This window comes from Mustela nivalis (genome assembly GCF_964662115.1).
Source record: "Mustela nivalis genome assembly, chromosome: 1".
In the NCBI taxonomy this organism is placed as follows: domain Eukaryota; kingdom Metazoa; phylum Chordata; class Mammalia; order Carnivora; family Mustelidae; genus Mustela; species Mustela nivalis.
The window spans coordinates 158,042,197-158,064,659 of record NC_139020.1 but is presented as its reverse complement, the minus strand read 5'-3'; the positions used below and the strand labels follow the sequence as shown (position 1 = coordinate 158,064,659).

Genomic DNA, 22,463 nt, shown 5'->3' with positions numbered 1-22,463 from the left:
ATTTTCCCTGAATGTTTTTCTTGTCTGGCTAAGCAGCCCACTTTATGTGCTCACATCATTTATCTGTACAGATGACATTTCACTCAATTGATTGTGTTATTGACTATGAACCTTTGAAATGTATCACCCAGACTGGATGCCATATCCCACATCTGTCCTTACCTGCACAGAGTCCAGCAGAGAGACTTGTTCCTTGATTGGGCCACTAATATCATTCAGCAAGCATTATGGGAGCCCAGTGTTTGGGACATGAGAGAATAAACTGTGGTCTTTCTTTCCAAGAACTCATAGGCCAGTGAGCAGTAATCAAGTAGCCGTCCTGTCCTGTAGGAGGTACCTGTAAAAAAAACAAGGGCTGTGGAAATGAGAGACAAAGACAATTGATTCTATAGGGATCAGAAAATCTTCAGGGTAACTATTTAAGCTGTTCCTTGAGGGATACTTTGGATATCTGTAGGTAAGAAAGAGCATCTAGCTAAGGAATTATTATAAGTCGAACTAGGAGATGATAGAATGAAAACAGTGTGGCTGGATGGAGGGGATAAGAGTATAAGTTGAAAAATGGCCGTAAATTTACTTTCTAAGTGATATTGATGAGACCTTAAAATGCTCCTTGGTAAGTGTGGACTTAATGATGTAGGCAGAGCCATCTCAGACTTTTGAGAAGAGGAGTGAAAAGTCTGTGATTTGAAATCTGTCAGTGGTGTGAAAATTAGACTAAGTGTGGAAGCCGCTAGACTAGTCAGGAGGCTACTGTTCAAGTCAGATACAAGATGATGGCCAGACTACAGTGGAGAAAATGCCCTGATATTTTAAACCCCTTCCCCATGTTAACTTTGAGCCATGTTTCCCCAGCCCTGAATTCATATATTTCTGTGTTAAGATTTTACACATCTGTTTTTAGCTTTTTGGGGGGTAGTAAAATATATATAACATAAGCTTGACTATTTTAGCCATTGTTGTGAAACCATTCCTGCCATCTTCTTTCATCTTCCCCAGCTGAGTTCTTTATCCCCCCCCCCATCAAACCTTGGAAACTACATTCTGCTTTCTGTCTCTATGAATTTGACTAATCTCATTGCCTCATATAAGTGGAATCATGTGTGACTCACTTAATTCACTGAGCAGTGTCCTCAGAGTTCATCCATGTTGTTTCCTGTGTCAGAATTTCTTTCCTAAATAATATTGCATTGTGTGTGTGTGTATTTACCACATGCTGTTTGTCAGTTCATTCATTGATGGATATTTGGGTCCCTTCCACCTTTTGGCCATTGTGAATGTTGCTGCTGTGAACATGGGTGTACAAATATGTCTTTGAGTTCCTCCTTTGAATTCCTTTGGATATATATCCAAAGGTGGGAATTGCTAGATCACATTTAAGGTAGTTCTATTTTTTATTTTTTGAGGAATCGCCATGTCATTTTTCCAAAAACAGTGCACAAAGTTTCCAATTTCTCCAGATCCTTACCAACACTTATTAATTTCTGTTTTTGTTTTGATAGTAGTTATCCTAATGGGCACAAAGTGGTATCTCATTATGGTTTTGATTTGCATTTCCCTGATGGCTAGTGATGTTGAGTATCTTTTCATGTCCTCATTAACCATTTGGTAATGGCTAATATCTGTGTGTATTTGTAAAATTTGTTTTTGGGGTTTTGATAGAGATTACAATAAATCTGTAGATCACTTTGGGTAGTATTACCAGTATGAAGTCTTCTAGTCCATGAACATGGGCTTTCATTACATTTATTGGTGTCTTTAATTCTTTCAGTAACATGTAGTTTTCAGTGTACATGTCTTTGCATCCTTCCTAAGTTTATTCCTCAGTATGCTGCTTTATGCTATTTAAGTGGAATTTTTTCTTCATTTCTCTTTTAGTTGTTCATTGTTAATATATAGAAAAGCAACTGATTTTTTTGGTGTTTATTTTATATCCTACAACTTTGCTGAATTTATGAACAGTTTTTTTTTTGGTACAATCATTAGAGTTTTACACATATCAGATATAGTCAGTGAACAGAGAAAGTTTTACTTCTTTTCCAATTTTGATGCCTTTTATTTCTTTTTCTTGTCTTATTTCTCTGACTAGGATTTCCAATACTGTGTTGAATAGAAATGGTGAAAGTGGGCATCCTTGTTTTGTTCCTAGTCTTATAGGAAATGCTTTTAGTCTTTCACCATCAATTATGATATTATCTGTGGGCTTTTCATATATGGCCTTCTTTCTGTATGTTGAGTAGTTTTCTTTTATTCTTAGTTTTTTGAGTGTTTTTATTATGAAAAAATGTTGAATTTTTTAAAATTCTTTATCTCCATTCATTGAGATGATCTTGTTTTTTTCCCTTCATTCTTTTAATGTCATATATTACATTAATCTGTGTTTGTATGTTGAACCATCCTTATATTTTAGAAATAAATACCATTGGTCATGTTGTATAGTCTTTTAAATATGCTGTTGAATTTATATTGCTAGTATTTTGTTGAGGATTTTTGTGTTAATATTCATCAGGGTCTGTGGTTGGTCTGTAGTTTTCTTATAGTTTCTTTGTCTGTCTTTGGCATTAGGATAATGGTAGCCTTACAGGGTGAGTTTAGAAGTGTACCCTTTTCAATTTTTCAGAAGAGTTTGAGGAGGATTGGTGTTTATTCTTTATATGTTTGGTAGAATTCACCAGTGAAGTCATTCTAGTACTGGGCTTTTATTTGTTGGGAGGCTTTTTATTACAGATTCAGTCTCCTTACTAGTTACAGGTCTTTTCACATTTACTATTCATTTACTCATGATTCAAGACTTAGTACATTGTGGTGTTTCTAGTAATTTATAAATTTCATCTAGGTGATCTAATTTGTTAGTGTACAGTTGTTCATAGTACTCTCATAATCCTTTTCTTTCTGTAAAAACATTAATAATGGTCCCTCTTTCAATTCTGATGTTAGCTATTTGAGTCTTCTCTGTTTTTTCCTAGTATAACTAAAATTATGTCAATTTTGTGTATCATCTCAAAGAAGTAACTCTAAGTGTTTTGTTTTTTTCTCTATTGTTTTCTATACCCTGTTTTATCTCTGTCTAATGTTTTTGTCATTTGCTCCCTTTGCTAGCTTTGAGTTTAGTTATATGCTCTTTCTAGTTCCTTAAGGTGTGAAGTTAGGTTATTGATTTAAGATCTTTTCTCTTTTTAAATATAAGCATTGATAGCGATATATTGTTCTTTAATACTACTACTTTCACTGCATTCCACAAATTTTGGTATGTTTGGTTAGTATGATTTATTTTCCTTTGTCAAGATATTCTCTAATTTCTCTTGTGACTTCTTTATTGACCAATTGTTTAAGAGTGTGTTGTTTAATTTGCACATATTTTTGGATTTCCCAGTTTTCTTTCTGCTGTTGGTTTTTAGTTTCATTCTACTGTGATTGAAAAAGATACTTGGATGATTTCATTTTTTATTTTTATTTATTTATTTTTAAAGATTTTATTTATTTATTTTATTTGACAGACAGAGATCACAAGTAGGCAGAGAGGCAGGCAGAGAAAGATGGGGATCTATATGTCTGTTTTTGTGCCAGTACCATGCTGTCTTGATGATGACAGCTTTGTAATAGAGCTTGAAGTCCAGAATTGTGATGCCACCAACTTTGGCTTTCTTTTTCAATATCCCTTTGGCTATTCGAGGTCTTTTCTGGTTCCATATAAATTTTAGAATTATTTGTTCCATTTCTTTGAAAAAGATGGATGGTACTTTGATAGGAATTGCATTAAATGTATAGATTGCTTTAGGTAGCATAGACATTTTCACAATATTTATTCTTCCAATCCAGGAGCATGGAACATTTTTCCATTTCTTTGTGTCTTCCTCAATTTCTTTCATGAGTACTTTATAGTTTTCTGAGTATAGATTCTGTGCCTCTTTGGTTAGGTTTTTTCCTATTAACATTCAGGGTAACTATTGAGAGATATGAATTTAGTGCCATTGTATTGCCTGTAAGGTGACTGTTACTGTATATGGTCTCTGTTCCTTTCTGATCTACCACTTGTATGCTCTCTCTTTGCTTAGAGGACCTCTTTCAATATTTCCTGTAGAGCTGGTTTGGTGTTTGCAAATTCTTTCAGTTGTTGTTTGTCCTGGAAGCTTTTAATCTCTCCTTCTATTTTCAATGATAGCCTAGCTGGATATAGTATTCTTGGCTGCATGTTTTTCTCGTTTAGTGCTCTGAAAATATCATGCCAGCTCTTTCTGGCCTGCCAGGTCTCTGTGGATAAGTCAGCTGCCAATCTAATATTTTTACCATTGTATGTTACAGACTTCTTTTCCCGGGCTGCTTTCAGGATTTTCTCTTTGTCACTGAGACTTGTAAATTTTACTATTAGGTGACGGGGTGTGGGCCTATTCTTACTGATTTTGAGGGGCGTTCTCTGAACCTCCTGAATTTTGATGCTCGTTCCCTTTGCCATATTGGGGAAATTCTCCCCAATAATTCTCTCTAGTATACCTTCTGCTCCCCTCTCTCCTTTTTCTGGAATCCCAATTATTCTAATGTTGTTTCGTCTTATGGTGTCACTTATCTCTCGAATTCTCCCCTCGTGGTCCAGTAGCTGTTTGTCCCTCTTTTGCTCAGCTTCTTTATTCTCTGTCATTTGGTCTTCTATATCACTAATTCTTTCTTCTGCCTCATTTATCCTAGCAGTGAGAGCCTCCATTTTTGATTGCACCTCATTAATAGCTTTTTTGATTTCAACTTGGTTAGATTTTTGTTATTTTATTTCTCCAGAAAGGGCTTTTATATCTCCCGAGAGGGTTTCTCTAATCTCTTCCATGCCTTTTTCGAGCCCGGCTAGAACCTTGAGAATTGTCATTCTGAACTCTAGATCTGACATATTACCAATGTCTGTATTGATTAGGTCCCTAGCCTTCGGTACTGCCTCTTGTTCTTTTTTTTGTGTTGAATTTTTCCGTCTTGTCATTTTGTCCAGATAAGAGTATATGAAGGAGCAAGTAAAATACTAAAAGGGTGGCAACAACCCCAGGAAAATATGCTTTAACCAAATCAGAAGAGATCCCAAATCGTGAGGGTGGAGAAAGGGGATAAAAAGAGGTTCAAAAAGAAAGAAAGAAAAAAAAGAAAAAAAAAAGAAAAGAATTAAAAAAAGGAATAAAGAAAAATATAAAAAGAAAATATATATATATTGGATAAACTAGTTAAAAAACGTTAAAAAAGGAAAAGGTAAAAGTTAAAAAAATTTTAGCAGAAGAAGAGAAAAAAAATGAAAAAGAACAAAATGAAATTAACTGCAAGACTAAAAAAATCACAGGGAGAAAGCCATGAGTTCCGTGCTTTGCTTTCTCCTCCTCTGGAATTCTGCTGCTCTCCTTGGTATTGAAACTGCACTCCTTGGTAGGTGAACTTGGTCTCAGCTGGATTTCTTGTTGATCTTCTGGGGGAGGGGCCTGTTGTAGTGATTCTCAAGTGTCTTTGCCCCAAGCGGAATTGCACCGCCCTTACCAGGGGCCAGGCTGGGTAATCCGCTCGGGTTTGCTTTCAGAAGCTTTTGTTCCCTGAGCGCTTTCGGTAGAGTTCCGGAGGACGGGAATACAAATGGTGGCCTCCTGGTCTCCTGCCTGGAGGAGCCGAGAGCCCAGGGCCCCACTCCTCAGTGTGCCCTCAGAGAACAGCGCCCAGTTACTCCCGTCTGCCTGACCTCCAGCCGCGCTCCAAGCTCACCAAGCCTGTGACCGGTTCAAGGTAAGCCCGAGCTGCGAGCTTACTGTCAGCTCTGTCTCTGTAGCCGGTTTTCCTGTTCCAATACCTGCAAGCTCTGTGACACTCAGACACCCTCGATTTTCCTGTGACCCTGCGGGACCTGATGCCACCCTGCCCCTGCCCCGGTTTAGCCTCTGGAGCGATGTCCTTCAGCGGAACAGACTTTTAAAAGTCCTGATTTTGTGCTCCGTTGCTCCGCCACTTGCCGGGAGCCGCCCCCCCCCCCCCCCCCCGTCTATCTTCCCGTCGCTTTGGATTCACATCTCCGCCAGTCCTACCTTTCAGAAAGTGTTTTTTTTTTCTGTTTCCAGAATTGCTGTTCTTCTCTTTGATCTGCCGATGTATTTGCAGGTGTTTGCAATCTTTAGATAAGCTATCTAGCTGATCTCCTGCTAGCTGAAGTAGTCTCAGCCTGCTACTTCTCTGCCATCTTGACTCCTCACTCAGGACTTTTTTTTTTTTTAATAGATTTTATTTATTTTTTGAAAGAGAGAGAGAGATAGCGAGCATGAGCAGGGCTGGGGGCAGAGGGAGACACAGACTCCCTGCTGAGCAGGGAACCCCATGTGGGATTCAGTCTCAGGACTCTGGGATCATGACCTGAGCCAAAGGCAGACCCTCAGCTGACTGAGCCACCCAGGAACCCAAGGGAAGGACTTATGCAATTTTGTTTTGTGGATTCCATAGTTTTTTGTCCATCATTTTCTTTCTTACGGTCTTCTTTTGTGTTTATTTTTTTAGTGATCCTTCCCCTGTCCTTTTGTGTGTATTTACTAGATGTTTTTGTGGTTACCATGGGGATTACATATAACATCCTGAAGGTATTATTTGTTTCAAATTTAACATTTTGAAACATTTGTTTCAAATTTAAAAATTTAGAATTAAATTAAAATTAAATACTTTAATTAATATTTAATAAATTTTACCTGTAATATAATATGTATAAAACCCTAATGATTGTACCAAAGAAAACTGGTCATAAATTCAGCAAAGTTGTAGGAAACAAAATCAACACGGTTTAAATAATTTAATTACTATTTAATTAAAGTTAAATAATTATACATAAAATATATACGTATAAAAGCCTAATGATTGTACCCCCAAAAACTTCATAAATTCAGCAAAGTTGTAGGAAACAAAATCAATACAATTTAAATAATTTAATTAACACTTAATATTTAATTGAAATTGAATAATTAAAACTTTTGGAACATTTGTTTTGAGTTTAAACATTTAAAAATAACAAAATTTCAAAATTAAATTGTTTCAATAAGCAATTTAACTTCCATCACTTATAAAAACTTTGCTTTTTTATAGTTCTGCTTTTCACATTGTCTCACAGATTATATCTTTATATGTTGTGCACCCATTATCAAAGATTTGAAATTATTTTTAGGCTATTTTTTTTTAAATCTTTTAAAAGAGTAAGAAAATAAATTATGAGCTAAAATTATAATACTTCTTTGTATGTTTGTCCATATACTTACTCTTACTGAGGAACTTTGCATTTTCAAATTCAAAGGAACTCAAAGCCTGTATAGCATTGTTTCATTTCAACTTGAAGAAGTTCCTATAGCATTTCTTGTAAGACAGCTCTAGTATTTATACTCCCTCAATTTTTGTTTGTCTGGGAAAGTCTTAATTTCTCCCTCATATTTGAAGGACCGTTTTTTTGTTTACTTGTTTTGTTTATTTGTATGTTTATTTGTTTGTTTGTTTTGCCAGATATAGAATTCCTGGTTGATAATTTTTTTCTTTTCTTTTTTAAAAATTTTATTTATTTATTTGACAGATCACAAGTAGGCAGAAAGGCAGGCAGAGAGAGAGAGAGAGAGAGGAGGAAGCTGGCTCCCCGCTGAGCAGAGAGCCCGATGTGGGGCTCAATCCCAGGACCCTGGGAACACGACCTGAGCCAAAGGCAGAGGCTTTAGCCCACTGAGCCACCCAGGCACCCCAGTTTTTTTCTTTTTTTAAAGATTTTATATATTTGAGAGAGAGAGGAGCGAGCACACAAGCAGGGGGAGTATCCAGAGGGAGAGGGAAAAGCAGGCCCGGGACCCAATCCCAGGACTCTAGATCATGAAGGCAGACCCTCAACTGACTGGGCCACCTTGCTGTCCTGATAGTTTTTTCCTTTTAACACTTTAAAGCTTTCATCCCTCTGCCTCTGGACTGCAAGATTTTGACTGAAAAATCCATGGATAATCTTAAACGGATTCCTTGTACTTGATAAGTTACTTTTTTCTTGCTGCTTTTAGTATTATCTCCTTGTCTTTGTTTTTTAGCAGTTTGGTTACAATGTGTCTTGGTGTGAGTCTCTTTGGGTTTTTCCTTCTTGGCATTCTTTGAGCTTCTTACATTTGTTTATTCATATCTTTCCTCAAATTGGGGAGTTTTTGGTCATAATTTCTTCAAATAAGCTTTATGATCCTTTCTTCTTGAACTCCCATATTGTATATATTGTTCTACTTTATGATGTTCCTCAAAGCTGCTATTCTATGTTCATTTTTCTTCATTCTTTTTTCTTCTTGTGCCTCAGACTCAGTAATTTCAAATTCCCTGTCTTTAAATTCACTGGTTCCTTTTTCTGCTGGTGGAGTTTTCCATTCAACTGCTCTAGAGAATTTTTCAATTTAGTTATTGTATTTTTCAGTTTTAGAGTTCCTTTGTGGTTATTCCTGCTTTTTGGCTGACAATCTTACTTTGTTTACTACGTCATTTTCCTGATTCTGTTAGCTCTTTGTACTTTTCTCTTTGAGTGTATTTAAAATAGTTGTTTTGAGGTCTTTGTCTAGTAAATCGGAAGGCTGTATTTGTTCAGGATGTTTTGGAGATTTATTTTTTCCTGTGAAAAATATAATATGTATCAATGTTCTTCTGTTTGTGTGTATATGATCTTTTGTTGAAAGTTCAGCATATACAACAGCTGCCTCTCATAGTCTTTGCAGATTGACTTCCTGCTGGGGAAGAACTTCTCTAATCAGTGCAGCATGAAGGCTTAAGTTCTTCCTAGGCCTTTTCTGGGCATTTGTCATCCCTGGATTTGTATGTGCTTTTCATACATGGGCTCAGTTTTCCTGTATACAGGGCTGTTTTAAAGTGGGGTAAATTCCTTAAGAATCTCTCCTCTGCTTCTTCTTGGGACCTTAGCTGTTCCGTTGTATTCTTCTGCCTGTAGTTTCTTGCCTCCAGGGGTCTACCTATTAGAAGCCCATTTTGTTTTCACAAACCATGCACTCTGCTTCTCGTGGCTTCCTTTAGCTTAGGACCCCAGCCACTTTTGACTATCTGTGTAGTCTGTGTTAGGCATCATAGAGACAAATCCCTTAGGCAGCCCTGAGTTTAGAACATTGCAAATTTGGTCTCTCTGCATTTTCTGGAAGGCAACTGGGGCCCAGACTGCTGCAAAGCTCTTACTATACCTTGGAGCATCAAGGAATAGGTGAGGTAAGGGCCATTAAGGATGCTACAGGATTTTCCACCAAGTTAAATGTGGCATTTTCGTCATTGGGCAAAGACTTTATTGTTGTAGATCTTGGACCAGTTTCCAGAGCTTCGTTTAAGTTATCTTACTTTGAGATTTTTGAGCTTCTCAGACGTGTAGATTACTGCTTTTCATCAAATTTGGGACATTTTGGACATTTCTTTGAAAAATTTTCTTCTTTATTCTTTTTCCTTTTTCTCACCTTATATGTTGGTGTGCTTAGTAGTGTCTCATGCTTCTCTAAGACTCTCCATTTTTCCTTAATATTCTTTCTCTGTGGTGTGAGGTTGCACAATCAGTCTGCATTGATCCCTCCTCAAGTGTGCTAATTCTTTCTTCTGCCAGTTTAAATCTACTGTTGAAGCACTGGGAATGAACTTTTCATTTTATTGTGCTTTCCAACTCTATACTTTCCATTTGATTTTTTAAAATAATTTCTATTACCTTTCTTCATCTCTCTAAGCATAATTTTATTTAATTCTTTGAACATATTTGTAATGGCTGCTTTGTGTATCAGGCTGTTTCTCTTGTTTGCTTTTCTCCCTGTCTATGGATTCACTATCCAGTTTCTTTCAATGCCTCGTAGTGTTTTTGATAGGAACCTGGACATATCAGGTGGGATTGTGTAGCAGCTCCAGTTACTGACTCTTCCCTCTCTGGCTTGTTTTGTTTACTTGTTTATTTCTCTATAGTAAATTGGTGGGATTATCTTAGGGAAGTTTATTTCCACCAAAAGATGGGAGCCTTTGTTGTCACTTCTCAGAGTGTGCCCTCATAGATGTGTGCACAGTCACCCTGGAATGACAGATTTTAGCAGGGCTCTGGTGGACTGTGTAATGTTTTTCTTTTTCTTTTCTTTTTTTTATTTATTTTTTATTTTTTATTTTTTTTTAAAGATTTTATTTATTTGACAGAAAGAAATCACAAGTAGACGGAGAGGCAGGCAGAGAGAGAGAGAGAAGCAGGCTCCCCACTGAGCAGAGAGCCTGATGTGGGACTCGATCCCAGGACCCTGAGATCATGACCTGAGCCGAAGGCAGTGGCCTAACCCACTGAGCCACCCAGGCAGCCCTTCTTTTCTTTTTTTTAAATTAAGTTTTCTTTTTAACTCCAGTTAACGTACAGTGTTTCTTAGTTTCAGGTATGAAGTATACTGATTCAGCAGTTCGTACAGCACTCGGTGCTCATTCCAACAAGTGCCCTCCTTACTCCCCATCACCTAGTTTGCGTTATGTTTTCTGTCTTGTCGGGATCATACTCAGATGTTAGGCCCCCCAATTGCAGGCTGGTTGCTCTGTTGTTCTTGACAATGTCATGGGGTGTAAATTGTTCCACACTCTTGTCCAGTTAAATCTGGGCTCCGTTCAGGGGCAGTTTCTGAGGCATGTTTGTGGCTTATTCTGATCCTAGAGGAACTGTTCTTAACAATCTCTGTGCCAGTTTCCTTTGGAAAATTGTCTGGCTTGCAGCTTAGCCTGTTACTCTAATGGAACTACCAGCCTTCTCTTTGTTGCTTACCACCAAAATGTCCATTACCTTTAGATTTGCCTTCCACATGGTCTGTTTCAAATAAGGTCATTTCTTTTGGATAGAGCTTTGGAGCTCTCTGATCTTATGGCTTACCTCTTTCCCTGGACAAGAATCAGTGACAACCCTACTTTATGGGCAGGGTTTTGGGTGGGGACTGTAAACTCTGGTCTTTTGGGCTTAACCTCTTCCGTTCTGAAACCTTGCCCTGTAATAGTCTCAGCCTGGGGTAGAGCCTTTGCTCTATGAGTGGGGGTTGTGTGGAGGAAGGGAGGAAAGGAGCCCCCGTGTTGTTAGCCACGCTCTCCAAGAATGTAGCCTTTGCTACTCAGAGCTGTGGGGAGACAGAAATGCTGGTGGCTTGCCCTTTCTGGTAACAGTGATTTTAAGGAATAAGGAACCTCTTTTTCTTGTCCATACTCACTGGAAGTGGAGCTTCTATCAAACTGACCTAGGGCAGAGGAGGAGGAGCAGGAACAGACTCTGTCTGTTCTCATTGACATCTACCAGATCTTATTGACTAAATTTTTCACTTGTTGTGCGCCCTTTGGACAATTCCCAGAGATTTTAAATGGTGGTGGTTGTTCTTTTTAAGTAATTTTCACGAGTTATGGTGTTTCACCAGGGAGCCAATCTGCCAAGCTCCTAATGTCTCCATCTTGGAAGTGAAACATCTGGGCTTTATCTTAAGGGCTGAGGGCACTGAAAGTTGTTAAGTAATGGTGAAAAGTGGACCTTAAGATACTACTTTGGCTGCAATTTAGAGAACTGGACATTTGCTGTGGACACCCTCATGCACATATTTCAAACTCTGTTGAATCTTTGGGAGAGTAAAACTCATGTAAATTTGTGTTCCAGGTTAAAGATCTGTTTTCTTCTTTGGGAGTTGAATGTAACATCTTGGAACTTGATCAAGTCGGTAAGTAGAATGGGTAGTGTATTCTTTGTAATAAATGTTTGTAATAAATGTCAACAAGATCGACTACTTCCCATTTGCTTTGTTCAATTCAATTTTCTCTTGTCTCTTTGGGTTAGGTGAGTTATTTTTGTCTACATTCAACCATGCAGAAAATGGAACTCTATTTGGCAAATAATTTGGTGTAGATTATTTATTTATATACTTTTTGTATTTGAGGGGTGGGAGCAGGAAGAAGATTTATAAAGTGCTAAGGCTGAAGTATTTCAGGCATTTCATATGCATCTGCTAACTCCCTGGCAAAATAGATTAAGCTGTAATAAATGAAAAGAAACTGCCTGGATTTCCTGATTGTATTACAGATGAGGGGAACACATTAATATTTCAGCTTTATATTTTTAATTCTTGTCATGCATGCATGCATCTAATATTAACTAAGCATTTTACCCACACTTGGGATCTGCAAGGGTGGAAAACCGGGTGGTGAACAGGAAAGAGTTTGAGCTCTGCCTTTATTAGACTTCACCAACTCCTTTTAGCCATGTCTCCTGAACAAGTGATGTGTTCCTGAATCTTTGAGACTATTCTACAGTGTATACAGCATAGAGCGTATGTAAGTAAGTAGTCGTGGCTTTGTTTTATTTTCAGGGGTGGAGGAGACATTTTGGACCATGGATCATAAAGATTTTTTGCATGTAATTGTAGGAAGAATTTTCTGAGTTATGACATTCAAATCAGGTTTTATCCTAATATTTGCTCTTTAAAGAGGATTTTTATTTATTTGTCCCAACAAGGCCATTGAATGATAGTTCAAGATCTAATTTAGAAGGGTTTGTTTTAAATGAATTTGTAGATTTGTCTTCATTCTTTAAGGTTTCCTTTGAAAACAGGCGTTTCCCCTTCTTGAGTCATCATTTCATGAAGTTATATAATATGTAAATATATAAGTACTGACATTTTATGGGTGTGTGCATGGGAGCGTCTGGTGTTGTAACACTTCTGTTCAAACCCCAAAAGTTTGGAACCCTTTCAATGTTCTTATATATTGAAGTTTTTATTCTTCAGATGATGGGGCCAATGTCCAAGAAGTGCTTTCAGAGATCACTAATCAGAGAACTGTGCCCAATATTTTTGTGAATAAAGTGCACATGGGTGGATGTGATCGAACTTTCCAGGTAATAATGGTATTAAATGTTTTCAATGCCATTTATTCAAAGTTTGTTTTTAAATCTATCTGAAAGGGGAGAAAATGGCTTTTAAAAAGGAGTCTATTCATGGGGCACCTGGGTGACTCAGGCGGCTGAGCATCTGCCTTCTGCTCAGGTTGTAATCTGAGGGTTCTGAGGTCGAGACCTGCATTAGGCTTCCTGCTCCGTGCTTCTCCTTCTCCCTCTGCCTGCTGATCCCCCTGCTTGTGTGTTCTCTTTCTCTCTCTCTTTCAAATAAATAAATAATTTTTTTTTTTAAAAAGGGAGTCTGTTCATTTGTCTTTTGGAAGTTGTGAAGTGGAAAAGCATAGAAGATGGTTATCAGATCATCTTGAAAGTCCTGATAGATAAAATTGATGTTTCTTCTTAAGCTAGGTCCTTGTTTTATAATGACTTCCTTTTATTAAAATTGTGTTCCCTTGTATTTTTTTATGCATGTTTGTAAATAGTAGTAATCAGTGATTAAATACTTATATTTGACACTTTAACTTAAAATGACATTTTCTTGGGAAACTAGATTGCTAATCTATGATCAGCATTGTTATCTATTAACAGCCTGCTTCATTAGTCCCAGAAGCTATACTCAGCTCACGTGGTGGTGTATAGCATAATGAGAGGCCCCGAAACACCTTGGGAAGTGCTGGTCTTGCCATTCCTAACCTGGGCAAGATCTGGAGATGCAGAATTATCCATTCTATTTCATGCTGCATGGAAGATGCTTAGGAGATGTATTTTCCTAAGGGCACCTAATAGTAAGGAGACCAGAGGAGTCCCTTTTAGAATGTGCCAGAAACCTCCACTGGCAGGCGTCCATCTGGTGCCATGTGCCAAGTCCTACAGTGATACAGCACTTCTCATGTGCTTCCCAGGATGAGCTGGTGCCATGTGGTGTTTCTAAAGCCAGCCTCAAGGGCTGGAACACCTGCCTTCACACAATAAAAACTATTGCTATATCATGCCTTGATCGTCCCAGCTTGCCTCAGCTACTTCCGATCAGAAGGGAGGGCCAAGTGAGCAGGAGACTATGGTGAAGAGCTAGCCTTGTGACTGTTGCTGAAAGAAAAAGCAAAAGTCTGTGTTCTACAGAAAGTTTACCAGGATGCTGCAGAATTTAGGTCAGTTTATGAGAAACCATGTAAAAATTTGATGTGCATGTCCTGCTAAGAAGGCTTAAGAATTGTTTGCAAAATAAAGCCTGGCACAGGTCAATGAAAGATAGAGGATCTTGAAAAATGGTACTTGGCTATTTTACTTAATTATGATACTTTGATGATTAGACCAAGGAAGATGACCTTGCCTTACATAAAGTCATGACCTGCGGGTCATTAGATACACATGTAGCCACAAGGTGATAATGATAAAAAATGTATGTACTTAGCATATGTTCTATCTAGTGGGACCCTATTTAAATACTATCTAGATAAATTTACAGTTTCAACTTAGATGAATTAGTAACTGTTTCTAAGAGTTTTAGAGTTTTAGAAAAGCAGTGCATACGGATTCAACGTAGGGTACAAAAAACAGATTTAAAACAGATCATGCTTTCCTCTCTCCTTTGATCCATAGGCCCATCAGAGTGGTTTATTACAGAAGCTCCTTCAGGAAGATTCAGCATATGAGTATGACCTCATTGTCATTGGGGGAGGTTCTGGTGGCCTTGCATGTGCTCAGGTATGAACATAACGAAACCCAGAGGTAATTTTCTTGGTGATTGCCATAAGCACTTCTTCAGCTACTTTGTTGTTACGGTCCAAGCTTTAGTTGTATTAATAAAGAGAAAGGACTGTGTTCTTCTACAGTCTTTTCCTCTCAGGGAGAGAAAAATTGGGGGGTTGTCAGGAAAATGACAAGATGTTTATATGTAGTTTTTTTAATAGGAAGCCGCCATCTTGGGAAAGAAAGTTATGGTGCTAGACTTTGTGGTCCCGACGCCTCAGGGCACATCATGGGGTAAGCAGTGTTTCTTTGTTGTGACTCTTGTAGTTTTCTGCTCTTTACAGCTGTCTTTGGCTTTCTTCAATCTTGTTAATCCTCAAACTAATCTCAAGAGGAGTAACTAGCCTGTTCCATAGGTGAGGAAAGCAAGTCCTGGTGAGGTAAAGTAACGGACCTAAGGTTGCATGGTTAACAGGTGGAAAGACAATATAATATAAAAAGATAAGATAATATAAAGGTAATGAAGGAAGATTTTGCAAAAGGAAAAAATTCCATGACTCCAGTATCCAACACGTGTGCTATAATAATTCCTGCACACGTGCACTGATGTTTTCCCTTAATTGCAATCACAGTGTATGCTGTGTGGTGCCCACCTAAGTCTGCCATGACCTTGTCTTGTGTTTCTGCATCAGTTTCATAGCTGACTCTAACGGTTGTGTGATGTTCAGTCAAGTCGGCATGTGCATCATCGTCCAGGTCCTGTCAGCAAAGCACACAGTGAGCTTCCAGTTGTAGAGGAGAGCATTTACTTTAATAGAACATGCAGACTCTGTCGTGGATATTTTCTGTTTATGTATCAGATCCATCCTTCCTGTCTTCATGTCTACCTTTTTCCATGCCCCAGAAAGCCGATGCATCTGCAGCCTTGCCCTCTGGCTTCTAGTTGGGCTTGACCAGTTAATGGTCACAGGAGGAGAACAGTAGGGAGGGAGGAAAGAGGAGTTGGGGGGTTCTTCATTCTTCTAGCTCCTGCCCTGCTGATCCCTGCAGGAAAAGAAGGCCACCTCCACTGTTATGCCCAACCCCCTGTAGGCTGTGTCAATCTCTCCATGTGCTTTGCCCATCATGTGAGGTTGGCAGTGGCCTACTCACTATTCTGTTCCTCCTCACTCTTTCTGCCCACGCCCCTGTAATCATTTTTCTATAAACTCTTCTCAGTTTCCCAGCTTGAGGATGTCATCTGTTTCCTGTAGGGGCCCTGACAAAATATGATAATCATGTTTTAAAATTCAAATTTACTCAAAATTTTTACCTTAGCATTACATACAGTAAAGCTAATCTTTCTCATTTTTCCTTCTAACATTTGTATGCTGAAAAGTTCCTGTGTGTACCTTTGTTTTCTCCCTCTCTCCTTCTGCCCTCTCCCCTCTTTCTCTCCTGCCTAGAAATATCCTACTTCTCTGGATTACCAGAAGAGAGACTGTGATCAGAGAGGGAGTTTTCTGACTTATGCCCTGCTCAGGGGCATCACACGTGGCTTTTTTGTGCTGCTTGAGATTGAGAGTAGATGTTACCAGGCAGCTTGCGGTGGACCTAATATTGGCTCAGAGGAGGAGTCCAACTTACAGAGAATAAAGGCTAGAAGCTGGGGTTCCAGTCCTTGTTTTGGTATCTATCTAATTAATCTAATATAATTCTGATCCCTTCATGGGTCAGAATCAAATGAAAATTTTGGATTCTCTTCTCAGAAAACTATTCAAGTGTACATCGGTATTTTTGCTCATCTTTGGGTCTCCTTCACAGACCCTCATTTGAAGAGTTTGGCTTAATTATTTGCATGTTATTGTGGGGTCTGCTGTTGGCCCCCCAGCCATCTGAGTGTGTCATTTCCCCATGTTTAACAACACCTGCTCTATAGGTATGTAGAACCACGAATACACCCATGGACACAGAGGAAGCTTTAAAACTATTATCTTCTCTCTCAGGTCTTGGCGGTACTTGTGTAAATGTGGGCTGTGTTCCTAAGAAATTGATGCACCAAGCTGCCCTTTTAGGGCAGGAATTAAAGGACGCCAGGAAATTTGGCTGGGAGTACAGTCATCAAGGTTGGTAATGGTATATAAAAATACAGATTGGGAGGAAAGAGGAAAGAATGAGTTTCTTAGAGAAAGACTTGCTATTTATAGTTCTAGAGTTGAGTCTGAAGTTTGTTGAGTGACTGCTCATTAGGACCCCACTTTGGCACAGGGGAGTCAGAGGTGATCATTTGAAACCTGGCCCTACTCTTGGGGGCCTTGGTGCTTTTGGCAGCTATTGTCATTTCAGACTCTACAGAACATGAGAGAGTAATTGCTGTTTTCAGATTTCCTTCAAGTGTAAAGAAAAGAGAAGAGCGAGGGTTATTATTTGAATTTTATGTGTTATAGTGATAACATTTTTTATTTTACCAGTGGTTATATATGTCCTTGGTTAATGAAAGATGGAAGCCAAATTCATCCAATAGGCACTTATTGGTTAGGCTCTGAGGATACAGATATGAGGAAAATAGAGCTTCTTCCCTTAAGGAGTACACAGTTTGTTGCAAGAGAGGATAAGAGAAGAGAGATTCTGTGTGCTCTAGTTCACAGTGAGGTTTTGAGCATTGCCTTGAGGGGCACTTACTATCTTTGAGAGGCTAAGATGGTGGAGGTGACCCTTGAGCTGAATCTTGAAGGTCACAGAGAAGCAGGTCATTGGAGACAGGAAGTAGTGTGCTCTGAACTCTGGAGCTGGGAGAAAACGTGGAGTCTTTGGGGGATAGTGAATGGCTGGCATGGAGAATGGGGGCAGGATGCTGGGAAAAACAAGATTACAAAGAAGCACGTCATGACAGATCTTAAATGTCATCTGAAGGCATTGTGATTGACCCCAAAGGAAGTAAGAGAGTCAGGGGTTCAGCAAGAGAGGAGCCTGAACCACAGTTTGGATTCTGGAACCCTCTGGTGGCACCAAGGAGTTTAGAAGGCTGGTGGTGGGAGGGGGGACAAGTCCAAAGACAAGGAAGTGAGCTGGAGTGCTGTCACCTAACCCAGAGGAGAAATGACAGGCCTGGGCCAAGACTGATTTCAGACTGGAGAGTATGAGGTGGATTTAGAGGACTGAAGGTGTGGAATTGACAGGCTAGATGTGGCTGGGTGATTTTTGTCTATTTAGAATAATGTTATAGAATTTCTAAAAAAAAAAAAATTACAGGGACTTGTTTCCCAAGAGATTTTGATGGAGGAAATGTGTACATGAGCATATCCTTCCTGGTGACTTGGCTGGGCCCCGGAGGTCACAGGGTGGGTGGAGGGTGAAGAAAAGGATGGAATCCCAGAAGAGGGAGTGTGTGATAATGCAGTGTATTTGCTGAGCTGGAAAACACAGGCCAGTGTGAGTTAGTGGTGGAGTTCATCATAATGAGCTGTGGCCAGACAGATTCTCCTATGGACAAATTTCCCCAGACACTCAGCTCTCTGGAGAGCTTTGGGTCCAGCTTCAGTACCAAGTGGTTGTAGATAAAATAAGGTCTTTGCACTTGGCAATTTAACTTTGGGGTCACCTTCACTTTCAAGAATCCTTCTCCCTGAATCCTTCACCTTGCATGGATTTTTCCCCTGCAGAATACCTGGTGGAGTTCAGGGAATGGGGATGGTTTGTGCTTGAGAGAGGTCTAGGCAGGGCCTGGGTTAGCAGCCCACCTACAGGTGGTGGTTGAAGTCTTAGGAATTGCTGAGAGGGGCTGGGGAGGCCCTGTGGTTGGAAAAGAATAGCAGACACGGACGGATCCTGAGAAATGTTAAGACCTAGAGGGTGGGTGATGAAGATGAGGAAAAACCAGGAGAGTTGTGTCAAAGAGGCCAGGAGGGGCTAGATTTTTAAGGATAAGACTTAGGGCTTGGAGAATCTCAGAGAAGAGAACCATCTGGAAGGAAATGGTGCCAGAAGGCCAAATGGAATAGGGTTTAATTCACCAAGCAAGATGTGGGGCTCAGTCCCATGCCCCTAAGATCATGACCTGAGCCGAAATCAAGAGTCGGATACTTAAGTGACTGAGCCACCCAGGCGCCCAAAGGAGTCTTCTTAAAACTAAAAATGCTTGTACCCTGTTTTAAAAATTCTAGAATAATCAAGGCCAAGTGGGGAGGAAACTCTGAATGCCCCATAATGGAGAAAGGCCATGAGGAATGGGACAGTAGATGTGTCCTATGATGGGGACAGCCAGGCAGAGGGGTGTGTGGGTGACTTCCCAAGCAGGATTCCCCACAAGCTGATAACTTCTTGGTGTGTCAGCCCTGCCTGCTGCCCACTGCCCCACACTGCTGGGGCTCTGCACATTCTGAGGGGATAGCATTTTGTATGCTCGTGCCACTTTGCCTCACCTGAGGGTCCAGGTGACGTTCTTGAACTTGTCTAGATGTGCTTGATATTCCTAAATGCTTTATAATTCCCTCAGGTGGGTAAAATCTTGTTCCCGATATACAAAAGGCTGCTAAGTTAGTTTTGAGGTACTATACTAAGAAACACCTAGCTAGCTGTCATATGGAATTTGGGGCTTAGCAGTTTTTAGGCATAAGCTTCATGAAATGGCCAAGAGAAGTCCATAGAATCTAAGCAGGAAGAGAAAGGAACTGAAAGCATGCTGAAATCTGGGTGTGGGAGAATCTTCTAGATACTTTCATTCTTGACATTGGTAGAGAAATAATGGCTTGAAGTAGATTTAAAATGTATATATAATTTGCAGATCAGAAATTAAATATAGAACTTCCAAGGAAAAGGGAACGGGATATGTACAAATAAACAGCATGAAACTAATTTAAAACGAGCAAAAAACAACCCAGAAAACAAGACAGCAGACAAACATAGGGACACTCTTTTACATAGTAGAATAAAGCTGAATGAGTCAGCTTCTCAAGTTGTGTAGACAGAATTCATCCATGTGCTGTTTACAGCATACATATCTAAACCAAAGGAGAATTGTCGAGAATACAGAAACTTTAATTTTTTTTGAATTTAAAATTTTTAAACGGCTAACTTGAATTTTCCTATTTAAAATGAAATAGATGGGCAATTTTAAAACAGGTGGGAGAAGCTGTGTCAGGAAGATGCAAACAAGGTAATAGCAGTTAATACCAGATAGGGAAACTTCAAGGCACAAAAATAGACACATGCACACACACACACATACAGCCCACACTGAGGAAATAATGACTTAGCATTCTCCCCAAAATAGAGTCAATGAACAAAAGCAAGAATATATTTGAAAATGCAAATAAGTAGGAAGACCTTCGGCAAACCCAATCCGGGAAACAGGAGAGAGAATTCATGCAAATATGAATATTAGGTATCTTGAGGAAAGAAATATAACTACAGAAAGAGAAGAGAAAAAACAAATTCAGTATACAAATTAGTGGTAAGAATTTTAAATATCTTGATGAAAAGGAGTATATTCTAGGGAAATATAAATAACCAGAATTTACTTGAATTATCAAAGAAAACATTGCCTAAGGATAACCCATTCTCCAGGACACTGAAAATTTATAAGTAAATTTCCTCAGTCTTCAAGGAATACTTTTTAAAATATTTAAACTGTTCAAGAGCTTAGGAAAAAATGAAAATTATAAAAATTTTTTTTGAGGCTGATTTAACAGTGATACAGAAAGATAGTGTAAAAATAGAAAGCTATAGCCCATAGAGCTACAAAATTCTAGAAAAAGCAAATCCTCTCCAGCAGTGACTAAAAAAATGCACTGTGACTTCTGAGAGTTCATTCTGGGGATATAAGAATGTATCATTAGGAAACCATAGTAGGGATGCTGAAATCCACATGATGACCTACATTCTAGCTCCAAAGGCATTTGGCAAAAATTTCACATCCATTATGGCTCTTAAAAAAGAAAAGAAAAGAAAAAAATAAGAAAAGAGAGGAGAGGAGAAGAGAGGAGAGGAGAGGAGAGGAAAGGAAAAGAAAAGAAAAACAAGTGTCATTAAACTAAGGAAAGAAATGGCCACTTCTTTTACATGATGAAGAAAAGTCAGATGTAAGTATTTGATGGAGAAGAGCTTGAGGCATTTACACTGAAGTCAGGAATCAAACAGGGCAGTCAACTTCCACTACTATTATCGGCATTGTTCTGGGGCTTCTGGCCTGTGCACAAAAAGGAAGACTAGGAAGAAAAAGTACATACTTGAGAAGAGGAATAAAAAGATATTACAAATCTATAATATGAATGATATAAAAGATACCTAGAATATACAAGAGTTCAAACTAAAAATGTTAGAACTAATAAGAGTTCACTAAGTTGTTTAGAAGATGTATGTGTAAAAATAAATAGATTTCTTTTTTTTAAAAAAATATTTTATTTATTTATTTGACTGACAGAGATCATAGATAGGCAGAGAGACAGGCATAGAGAGAAGGGGGAAGCAGGCTCCCTGCTGAGCAGAGAGCCTGACGTGGGGCTTGATCCCAGGACCCTGAGATCATGACCTGAGTGAAGGCAGAGGCTTAACCCACTGAGCCACCCAGGGACCCCAAATAAATAGATTTCTTACATTAGCAATAGGAATTTAAACATACAATGGAAAATTGCAACAAAATGATAGAATAACTTGGGATAAATATACCAGGAATGGACAAGATATATAAGGAAAGAAAAGCATAACAAAAAATATACTGAGATTTTTGGGTTGGATGTCTCAGTACTATAAAGACATTAACTCAAAATTGATTTGTAAATTTTATGTAAGTCCAGGAAAAATCTCCACAATTTTTTTTTCTCTTTGGAATGTGACAGATTATTCTAAAGTTTGTATTGAAAGTAAATGTGTGAGAATAGCTCTGCAGCCTTTGAGAAAGTATGGGAGATTTTTTTCCATCAGTAATTAGAACTGTGATACTGTTGCAAATCTTTAACAGGTCAATAGAGCAGTGGAGCACATGGTTCCAGAGTGCCAGTCTCTAGACTTGCCTTTGCAGGATCTCCCCCAGGGGAGCTTGTTCTGACTTGGTGCAGGGATTTGTATGTTTCAACCTGAATCCCAGGGGATCCTGATATGCAGCCATATTTGGGAAACGCTGATGTAGATGTAACAGACACTCTTACAAAAAGAACCAGAAACAAACATACTGTGTGAAGTGGGAAGCTAACTGACAAGGTCCTTGAGAGAAATGGTTCTTGGAAGATTAGAGGAGTAGCTTTTCTGGGTTAGAGGGAGGAGGTAGCTTAGGATCTGAGGGCATGTGCCATTGTGGAGAGGCTCATCCCTGCTGGGTCTTTACCTCCTGGGACCACAGCGTGGGGGTCAGGTAGTGTAGCAACCACAGTGATCCCCCGGATTGCAAGATCTCAGGAGCTTCCTAGAAGAGGTGGTCCGACATCCATGCCATAAACTCAGTGCACCATAACCTCTTTTTCTCTCCTGCACTGTAACTTCCCACATTGCTGAGGAGTTCTGTGGCCTTTCGGAGAGTGCTAGATGGGGTGAGTCACCAGGCGTGATTAGAGGACGACAAACCCTCAGTTGGCTGGGTTTGCCTTTGGGAATCTCATCCAGTTTGGTGAGAATCCCAGGCTGGCCTCTGTGTTTTAGAAGCACAGTGCTGCATGGAAATTGGTTTCTCCTTCAGGAAGCACCATTGGCAGACAAGACGAAGGCTGGGAAATCAATCCTGCCTAAAAGATAAGGAGATGATGAGGAATTTGATTCTATCACCTCCTGCCCCAATTGCAACAGGAAATGAGTAACCATTGTAATATAAATGGTAGGCCACAGTGAGCAGAAACCACATTTGTTGTAATGAAATGCAGCATCTTTGCTATCATAAAGCCACCACCAAGTGAACTGAAAGGGAGTGGCCCGGGCTGGGCTTGGCAGATGGATGTATGGTGCT

The 22,463-nt window shown here is 39.3% G+C and overlaps 1 protein-coding gene across 1 annotated transcript in view; it reads left to right on the top strand.

Annotated features, from left to right (window-relative positions):
- Positions 1-22,463, top strand: part of TXNRD3 (thioredoxin reductase 3) — a 72,186-nt gene that overhangs the window by 3,527 nt on the left and 46,196 nt on the right. Inside the window, exons 2-6 of the mRNA XM_082746784.1 lie at positions 11,630-11,690; positions 12,753-12,862; positions 14,462-14,566; positions 14,773-14,845; positions 16,537-16,656. Of these exons, the coding sequence (XP_082602910.1) occupies positions 11,630-11,690; positions 12,753-12,862; positions 14,462-14,566; positions 14,773-14,845; positions 16,537-16,656 (469 nt within the window). The remainder of the gene's footprint in view (positions 1-11,629; positions 11,691-12,752; positions 12,863-14,461; positions 14,567-14,772; positions 14,846-16,536; positions 16,657-22,463) is intronic.